General features: G+C 42.4%; 1 protein-coding gene across 1 annotated transcript; it reads left to right on the top strand.

Annotated features, from left to right (window-relative positions):
* Window positions 1-1,363: 1,363 nt before the first annotated feature.
* On the top strand, window positions 1,364-9,026 carry LOC136677352 (uncharacterized). The gene is made up of 9 exons (XM_066654880.1): window positions 1,364-1,513; window positions 2,777-2,853; window positions 2,974-3,042; window positions 4,322-5,506; window positions 6,000-6,157; window positions 7,032-7,158; window positions 7,300-7,396; window positions 7,525-7,647; window positions 8,723-9,026. Exons 1-5 carry the CDS (start codon window positions 1,364-1,366, stop codon window positions 6,010-6,012), a joined length of 1,494 nt encoding a protein of 497 aa, XP_066510977.1. The 3' UTR covers window positions 6,013-6,157; window positions 7,032-7,158; window positions 7,300-7,396; window positions 7,525-7,647; window positions 8,723-9,026.
* The last annotated feature ends 988 nt before the right edge of the window (window positions 9,027-10,014 follow it).

Genomic DNA, 10,014 nt, shown 5'->3' with positions numbered 1-10,014 from the left:
TTTGCTCCTAGGGCTCCCTCTAGTGTTATTCATTTTTACAACTCTGTACTGAAATCAATGGGGAAGGGGGGGAAGGGGGTTGGCTTCCTACCCTGCTCCAAAGGTTACATAGTGTAGTTTCTGCAGTGCTGAGCCCAGAGTTGCAACAACAGAGGCTCTGTTCTCCCTATTAACGATCAGTGGACTACCACAACTCTTTTGAAGCTGTAATTTTAAGGCATTAATATCACATAGTGTTCCTTTAAGGTAAACAATGATTTATTAACAGCTTTGTTAAAAGACATCTTGCAGGTTTAAACATACTGAATTACATCTGCCCATAATCACCTGATCATTCAGATTGTCTATGAGAATTCTCATCTTGTCTCCAAGGTCTCTGGTGCTGTAGATTTGGGTTCGTGTAGCTGTGTGAGGTTCAGGAAATGTCGTAAAGGAGGATTTGAGGTCCATACAAGTCTTCCTTTTGAAACTCAGCTAAAACCGGAAGGGGACCAACCAAGAGAGTGAGAACGAAAGAGAGACGAAGAACAACACATTTACAGTATCAGTAGAATATTACAATCTACTATCTAATTTGCACTTACTCTCAAACAAGTAAACCTAAATAAACACTTACTTGTTCTCCCAAAAATAGAGTGAGACTGTATTCTCCATTCTGGAATTGTTCACATTCTGGTCCATGTTCTTCACTTCATTTCGGAGGTGAGGCTGCTCTCTTTCTCCAGTGGCGTCATCTACACCAACAGGGGGTCTGGAGGAAAGTTAATGTGTTATTTGATCATTTTAATACATCAGTTTCTGTTCCTGATTCTGAGCGAGACTGGCGTGTGGGCGATGACTGAAATCTAATTGGAAGATGGTTTCTGCATTAAACACCACTATGTTTACGACTGTTATCACATCTTGATTAGTCAAGAATATTTGGGTTTGTGTATATTTGATTTCTCTTCAAAACCGATCGGTCCATCTCATACTGCAGAGAAGCAATTTCCCTAAGGCAGTGGTTCTCAAACTTTTTAGACCAAGTACCATCTATTATCAGATCAAAGCCCCAAAGTACCACCTATCAATCCTATATCTTGCTTGAATATTTGTAAACTGCATGCATTCCACAAAGTTGCGCTAAAATAATCTCTAAAAATTTATTTACAAATAAATTAGTTATTTACAAGTTTCTGACCACTTATATAATGTGTTCAAAGTGCTGCCCATTGTGTTGGATTGTCAATGCAACCCTCTTCTCCCACTCTTCACACACTGATAGCAACACCGCAGGAGAAATGGTAGCACAGGCTTCCAGTATCCGTAGTTTCAGGTGCTGCACATCTTGATGGTATGGTGTGGTATATGGGGTACAAAGATAATGGGGCCATTCTTCATCAATGGAAACTTCAAGGCCACTGAATATACGAAATTGCTACATGATGATGTGTTTTCCTCTTTATGCACTGAAGCTGGCACGTTCCCTGAGTTTTTCCAGCAAGATGGTACACCACCACATTATGGGTGTCAGGTCCGATCATTCCTAGATGGACAGTTTCCTGGAAAGTGGATTGGTCATCGTGGGCCAGTTGAATGGCCCCCAAGGTCTCCCGATGTGACCCCCTTAGACTTTTATCTTTGGGGTCATCTGAAGGCAATTGTCTATGCTGTGAAGATACGAGATGTGCAGCACCTGAAACTATGGATACTGGAAGACTGCTAGCATTTCTCCTGCGGTGTTGCAATCAGTGTGTGAAGAGTGGGAGAAGAGGGTTGCATTGACAATCCAACACAATGGGCACCTGGCATACCACCATTTGCTGCTTCACGTACCACTAGTGGTACGCAACACAGTTTCACAACCACTGCCCTAAGGGGATCAATAAAGGTGATTCTTCTTCAGATTAACACACATGTCAATCCATATGAATCAACCGGAAATGAAGAACACACAAGTAAAATTTTGTGTCAATTTCCCTCCCACTGTTATGCCATGTGTATTTGCATTTTGCATTACTTAACACCCTAACCTGGCTTCATGAGTATTTTAGTATAACACGTTTAGCGAGCAGAAGTGTTACTCATATATGTCACGACTAAGGTTCAATCCGTTGAAAACTCACAAAAAGCTGTTTATTTTTGGAATATCCACCATAATAAATACCACTACTGATTTCAGCATTTTCATGGATAGAGATTGGAGATATCAGGCTTTTCCTTGCCATGTTCTCTGCTGTGTCTAGCACTAGATGCCATATCTTCTAGTCAATCCAGGAGGAAAGCAAAATGTGAGATTTTCCGTTGGGTTGCATTATTTTCAATACGTTTAATAAACAAAAATTAATGGGACAATAACCATCATTTTTCATGGCATATTACAGTGTGAAACTACTAACTTTTATTGCTGAAATCCTAGTGTTGACAAGCACTTCAGTTAATTATATATGTTTATATTTACTTATGTGGTGAGCCGTGGCCTACCGTTTAGGGAAGAGGGCTTAAGACTAAAAGGTCGTTGGATTGATTCCCACAACCGACAGGAAAACTGGGTGCAGTGGGAGTGAACAGCTGAAGTGCCCCTGAACTGCTCCCCGCCCTGGGTGTATGTTCACAGCCCCTAGATAAATACATAAATATTTCTTTAAAAACTATATATATATATATATATTTATAAATATATAAATATAAATTAAAAAAAAAAATATATATATATATATATATATATTTTTTTTTTTTTCTTTTTTTAAACATGTAAATTCCTGAATATTCCTGAACGTTGTGTGTGATGTCACAGGCCCCGCCTACGGAACGTACAAAAGAGGGCCTTTTACCTCATAATGACATTCAAAACATGAACGTGTTGCAGTACAAGTGAGTGTCCAGCTTCTCTCCCTCTCCGATTTGTTCACTTCTTCTTTATCTACTTTAACTAAATGTGTTTCGATGTATTACAGTTTTTACAATTGTACATTTGTCTTTATCTTTCTACAGTAAAATCTACAGCATAATCATGGCTTTAAACAATAAGATCATTCCCAGCGCTTATGTAGAAGAAGAAAGGTAAGGGTTTTTAAATGAAAACAGATATATTTCCAGGTGTTTTTCTACTGAAATAAAATTAAATCCTGTTAGGAATGATGTTAGCGGATTCATATATACACAAATGCGCCAGAGTAATCTGAATAAAGTCTCTGTACATTAAATGTACATTAAAGGAGCAATCTGTAACATTTGCTGTACTAAATTAATAAAATGGCCAGTATGTATCATCGGAGATTAAAGAAACCGTCTAAGGCCCAGAGCGGCACTCGATCGGTGTTTGGTCTGAGTTCCCGCCCTCTGCCCAATCACAGTACAGTACACAAACCCCCAGGTTGCCAGGTAAAACAAAAACACTGCACTATAGCCAAGGAAGACGCAAGCGAAGAGCGCTTAGATGTAACTGTTTAATTCATATTTTTTGTGTGTTTTAGACGAATTTGTTTTGTTATTAGTAGTGTATTGAATGCAGATAATGGATTTAAACTCTGTGGTTATTTTAGACAAATAGGTGATTAATGACCACAGATTAAGGATGTAGAGTTTGTGTGTTTTTAAATGAAGGGATATTCAGAGCAAATCTTCATATTTGACCTCAGCTGCATCAGTTCCCTGTAAGAACTTCCTATTCCACCTTAAATGCTGCACTGTTTAATAACTCTACAGAGGTCACATTGGAATCAGTGCTCTATTGAATCATATATGGAATCAGTGGAATGGAAAATTCTGCACGTGACCAAGAGTATAGCATTTTAAGGTGGAATGGATCATTTCTACTGGGACCAAATTTTACTCTGCTCCATTTAAGGTGGAATGGAAAGTTATGCAGGTGACAGTATGGAGTGGTTATGGGGATTTGTGGCTTTACATTATTTAGGTTTTATTTATTTAAACATATGATATTCCAAATCTAACATGTGAATATTCTTAACTAAGTTATTGCTAAAATGTATTTGCTCTTTAAACGGGTGTAACAGCATCGTAGAGATGAACACAATTTTTAAAATCCACACTTAATACTGAATATGGTACAATTATGACTCATAATTGGAAGTAGTGAATTATGTCCCACAGACAGACAGATAGATTGATTTAACTTTACTGTCATTGCACAGCATAAGGCACAATAAAAGTATGCAAACAGAAGAGTGAAAATGTACCTGAAGTAAAATAGACCTATGTTAAAATATGAATTAACGATGGGATGCCATCACAGCCACAGTTTATCTGAGAATGTAGGTGTGTTATTGTAGGTAAGACTTTACTTCTTGACCAAATGAACATTACTGTGCGTTTGTAGGGGTGCAGAATTCCTGCAGCAGAGGATTCAGCCCAGAGTACTGTCCACCTTGAACTGCCATCTTCAGGGTAATCTGGCTGAATCCAAACCTGTGGATGTCCAGAGGGAGTTTACAGAAGGACTCGCTCTGGAAATTACGAAGGAGGTCATCACAGTCATAAACCTGCTGGGTTATGACCGGAGACTGACCCCTGCTGACGGTCCAGTTGGCCCAGGACTCCCTGCGAAAAAGGAGCAGGATGAAGAGGGTGCGTCTCCCTCCGGAGCTACTGAGAAGGAGGGGACGGACGCTGAGGGGACGGAGACAAGCTCTGGACCATGTGACGCCTGGTACGAGTTTACTCGACCTGAGCGGAGGGCTGTGGATGCTGCGGAGGACAGTGTGGATGTGTCAGACACAGAAAATCAGGAGGACACATCCGTGGAAAGTGTGGAGGTGGTGGATGAATCCAGCTGTTGTCCCCACCTCAGGAAGCTGTGCATATCTGCCAGGAAGAGGATGAGAAAATTAATCGGCAGAGCTGCTCGCATATTCCGCAGAAGAGTAGCTCCCAGCACCGTCAGGGACGACGTACTCCCCTCCCTCAGAACCAACGTGTCTCTTGGCCTTCTCCCTTCAAATCTGCAGGACAGGGGCTCCACCATTTCCCCAAGATCTGCGTCCCTTTCCAATATGGGGCGTGGTCCTGTCCAGGAGTACCTCCATGTTAGATCTCATTTAGAGGAAGCCGGAAACCCAAGGACGCTCCCGCTCCATATTGTGGACATGATCCAGGGGCCATTCACAGAGGAGGCCGTGATGGGGCTCCTGGAGTTCCTGATGAGCGTGGAGCTGTCTCATCCAATATACAGACGCCAGACTGCCACCGTTGCGGAGGTGTACTCTCAGCTGCTCCGCATGGTCGGCACTCTGGAGAATCTGCAGAGAATTGCAGAGCAGCGTAACCGTGATTTCTACTACCTGATCTTGGACTCCATCTTGAGGGCAGTTTTCAATGTCCCGCCCTCCTCTCAGCTGTACTGGGGATGTCCAGAAGGGTTCAGGCTTCCTATGGAGATTCCTCACTCCTGGGATCGTGAGCCGGTGGTTGAAGCAGAAGGCCAGCTCCCACTGGGACAAGAGGGACAGGAAGGAGAAGGAGGGGACCCTCCTGTTTCTTCAGACTCTTCAGAGTCAGAGATAGAGTAAGAAGGAGTTTTGATTTTACAGACAGTGCATTTACAGACAGTCCCATTTGTGCTCAGCATTAAAAACAGGTATTATCTCTGAAGCTTACCACTGGGAACCATGAGGGGGCAGTGTAGAATGCAGCCCATAGTTGAACCGAAACATCTTTCCTGTAGTGAATAACATTATAGGTAGATGACACAAGTATTGAAGGGTTCATTTGCACCACGTAAAGAATAAACGAGCTTTCAAAATAAACCTGAATAGAAACACGAAGTCAATGAACTTCAATAGAGTTTGACCTCATTTCAAAAGTGGGGGAATCCCTTACACAAAGCGGGATTCCTCAGTTCAGCCAGTTCCATTTAGGCTTAAGTTATCTGACTAAACTGAAATTTTGATTTGTGCCTTTTTAAATAAACCCAGCAGCGCCTCTGATATTAAACACAGCTCTGAGTTGTTGGGTAGTAATCTGTTTTTAAAATATTTATGATATTATTTCTTTATCAGTTTCTGGTGGTGAGACAGAACAGGCTTCCCAGGTAAATTTCTCACTCCTGGGATCGTGAGCCGTTGGTAGAAGAGGAAGGCCAGCTCCCACTGGGACAAGGGGGACAGGAATGAGGAGGAGGGGGCCCTCCTGTCTCTTCAGATTCAAAGCTAGAAGGGTAAGTGTGTTTTTTGACTTTATACACAATGCAGGAACATGAAGGAATTTTAAGGTGGTCTGTCAAAACCAGACATTTAAAAAGTGAAAGCACATTAAAGGAACACTATGTAGTATTTGTACCATAACATTTCAGCTTCTAAATGATTGTGAGGTTCCACCGAGCTGGAACAGGGAGAATAGAGCCTCTGTGGCTGCTACACCTGGTCCTCTGCTGGTCCCTGCACTAAGCAACTTAAGAATCACGGGGCAGAGGGCTCTTGCGACTCACAGGTGTTTACATAGATACAAAAATAATCTAGCTGGGTTTTCCCAGGGGCGGCACGGTGGCGCAGCAGGTAGTGTCGCAGTCACACAGCTCCAGGGGCCTGGAGGTTGTTGGCTTGATTCCCGCTCCGGCTGACTGTCTGTGAGGAGTTGGTGTGTTCTCCCCATGTTCGTGTGGGTTTCCTCCGGGTGCTCCGGTTTCCTCTCACAGTCCAAAAACACACGTTGGTAGGTGGATTGGCGACTCAAGTGTCCGTAGGGGTGAGTGTGTGTGTATGTCTGTGTTGCCCTGTGAAGGACTGGCGCCCCCTCCTGGGTGTATTCCCGCCTTGCACCCAATGATTCCAGGTAGGCTCTGGACCCACCACGACCTTGAATTGTATAAGTGGTTACAGATAATGAATGAATGACAGACATTGCGGCAGAGGTAGCAAGGAGGAGAAAGACACAGACCGAGTGGGCGGCCATACAAGAGTTAATACTGGACTGATTTTACATAGTAGAGTGAGCTGAAACGCACCTAAAGACACAACCCGGAGGATGTCCTCAGATAGTAAGTCTGCTGAGTTATGTGTTGGTACATATCTGTAATGTTATTTCTTCACCAGTGGCTGGTGGTGATGAGATACTGCTCTGCGGATGACTGTGACACTGTCCATAGAAGCCTTAGCCCAGTGATTCTGGCCTGGCTCTGGACCCACCGCCACCCTGATCAGGATGAAGTGGTTATGGAAGGTGAATAAGACTAATCTGGCAACCCGTTTGGCTCTTCCTGTACCCATTTAGAAGAAGGAGTTTTGTTCACCCTGGGTTTCCTGTTGTTTCTAATGTTATTTCTGTATTTACCACTTAACCATCCATAGATCTGTTTTTTAGATTGTCTCCGCAGGATTATTTATTACAGAGGCACTAAAATTGCCACCTGCTCCTGGAGTAACGTTTCTGGTGTAAATTCCTAAATCAACCAAAAGCGGTAAGTACCTGCAATACCATGGCTACTGCTGGCTGTTTTGCCCGCTCAGAGTATGGCATGTTTAGCTTAACCCCCTTTACCAGAGGATGTGCGATGCAGTAATCTGCTCTGGTCCCATCCCAATGCAGCGCGGCACTGAAGCCTACAGCAGACCTTCAGCGTTAAACTGCTGGATGTCCAAGTGGTGTTCCGAAAATCAAGTGGGCTTTATAGACAGTTGGTTACATTTGAGGGCAAGCCTGATCTTATAGGTAGGGATGGTGCTGCCTTCCTTTCTTGCAGCATAGCACACAGTCTTTTAGTTAGTCCACAGTGTAGCGTAAACAGCTGCTGACAGTCCAAAGCCGGAACCAAGCCACAGACAGACAGGCTAAACCGATCATCTGTGAACTGCCTTGAGGCGTCACCTAGGTTCAACTGTATTGAGATTGTGTCTTTCCCCCGAATTAAATGTAAAATTAGAAAAACTAAATCAGCCTGTTTCAACAACCTAATCAATATTAAGTCATACACATGATAGCAGCAACACCTCAGAACTAAAATTTGGGTTACTCAACATAAGATCAGTAAATTCAAAAGCAATCATGGTAAATTATATCGTAAGTGATCATAAATTTGATGTTTTCTGTATTACGGAAACATGGGTTCGACCAAATGAATATTCAGCACTAAATTTAGCCACCCCTTAGATTATAATTATGTACATAGCCAAAAATTATCAGACAAAGGAGGTGGAGTATGTGTAATTTACCAAAATACTTTAGACATCAGTCTTAAAGTGTGACACCTTCACTTCTTTTGAGGTTCTCTCCACCATTATTGCAAATCCAGTCACAAAAAAGGATGCATTTTTATTATGTAACATTTGCAGACCACCAGGGAAAGAGCTTTTTCTTATAAAGCCCCCAACTCTGGAATGATCTACCAGAAAATTTTCGGGATGCAGACATAGTCGCAATCTTTAAATTGAGGCTAAAAACTCATTGGTTTAGTTTATCTTTTGGTAGTTAATGATCCACATCGATAAAGGTGGCAGATCCGGGGGGTCCATGGACACAAGGATTTATAGTAAACTGAGTGTCGTCCATCCGCTTCACAAGATCACTCAGTTTTGTTGATGGTGGAGCGGGGGGATGCCAGTGTTTCAGGATGCTCCCGCGTCTGTGTCTCCTTCTGGTTCTCTCCTTTTAGTTAAAGCTGTCATAGTCAGACCTGCCAGAGTCATTAGCCACACTCTGGAAATGTTAATATTTTCTGCTTTACAAACACCAAACTAATTCCATCCCTTTACCTTTTTCCAAACAAACGACCACCCTGCCTGTCCAGCTGGATGCTGATGGATGACTGTCGAGCTCCTCCTCCACGCTTCAGACCAGCTGCCCATGCTCCAGCAACCACCAAGTGCCTTGGAGCTGCCCCTACACTGAAGTTCTCACAGACTTCTAATTATTGTTACCAGTAGATTGACCAGAGGAGGATAGGTCACCCCTTGTGAGCATTGGTTCCTCCCAAGGTTTCTTCCTTAGCTGAGGGAGTTTTTCCTTGCCACTGTTGCCCTTGGCTTGCTCACCTGGGGATTTTTACATCTTTGATGTTGTTTACATTTTTATATTTCACATTAAAACTGTCTTTACTGGAATTCTGTGAAGCTGCTTTGTGACAATATCAGTTGTAAAAAGCGCTACACAAATAAATTTCTTTTGATTAGATTTGAATGAATGAAGACCAGTAAAGCCTTACCTCCAGAGTGCTCCAGGTAAACAGGTGAAGTGAAGAATCATTTCAGCTCAACGGATCTGTCCGAGCAACTCTAACTCTGAACAAAGCTCTGAAATAAAGAACAACAGAAAGAGATACTCGCCTTCAGTTCATTCCAGACTTCACTCACAAACAATGCACAGTACTGACATCTGTACTGTAACTAACACTGTGAGGGATAAACAGAGCACTGAGGGGTAAATACAAACAGAAAGAAAGTAGTCAGTGGTAAATAAAAACAAAGACAGCAGTGAGTGTTTCTGAGAGGAAGATCAGGAGGAGAGAGCTGGAGCAAGTCCCAACCTTGGTTCTTGGCTGAACCTTCAAGACTCTGATACGTCATCAGAACACAAATAAAACAGAGCAGCGCTTCATTCCCTGGAAACATACATTTAGAGCCTCGTTCTAAATTTTGATATTCTCCAAGTTCAAAAGAAGCTAAACAAAAGATCAGAAGCATAAATATTTGATTCGGTCCAATCTAAATGGTGCCTAAGGTGTCAGAATGGAGCATTACCAACAACACAAGGTTTTAGAGTGGCGCAAGCAACAAAACCAGTCAATCTACCTGCATTGTTTTAAAAGTCAGCTTCCAAAGGGGAGCAGCTACCAACCAGTAACACACCAGCTCTCTAAAAAAGAGACTGAGTTCTTGGAGAAGGACATCAGAGAATCAAACTGTGTTGGTCACTGACGACCTATATACACCCTTAACATATTTACTATTTAATACTATATTATTATATAGTCATGTGTTTATTTCCTTTATAATTTAAATCTGTTTTGGCTACTGTGGCTCCCTCTAGTGTTATTCATTTTTACAACTTTGTACTGAAATCAGTGTGAAAGGGGAGGGAGGG

This window comes from Hoplias malabaricus, chromosome X2 (genome assembly GCF_029633855.1).
Source record: "Hoplias malabaricus isolate fHopMal1 chromosome X2, fHopMal1.hap1, whole genome shotgun sequence".
Lineage (NCBI taxonomy): Eukaryota > Metazoa > Chordata > Actinopteri > Characiformes > Erythrinidae > Hoplias > Hoplias malabaricus.
This window is presented reverse-complemented; position numbering and strand designations above follow the sequence as displayed.

What these genes read in the sequence shown, in the direction of transcription:
- LOC136677352 (XM_066654880.1), top strand. Translation starts at nt 1,364, where the DNA reads ATGGGGCCATTCTTCATCAATGGAAACTTCAAGGCCACTGAATATACG. An exon ending in CACCACATTATGGGTGTCAG is followed by an intron (nt 1,514 to 2,776) that starts GTCCGATCATTC and finishes GTGATGTCACAG; the next exon opens with GCCCCGCCTACGGAACGTAC. An exon ending in GCTTATGTAGAAGAAGAAAG is followed by an intron (nt 3,043 to 4,321) that starts GTAAGGGTTTTT and finishes GTGCGTTTGTAG; the next exon opens with GGGTGCAGAATTCCTGCAGC.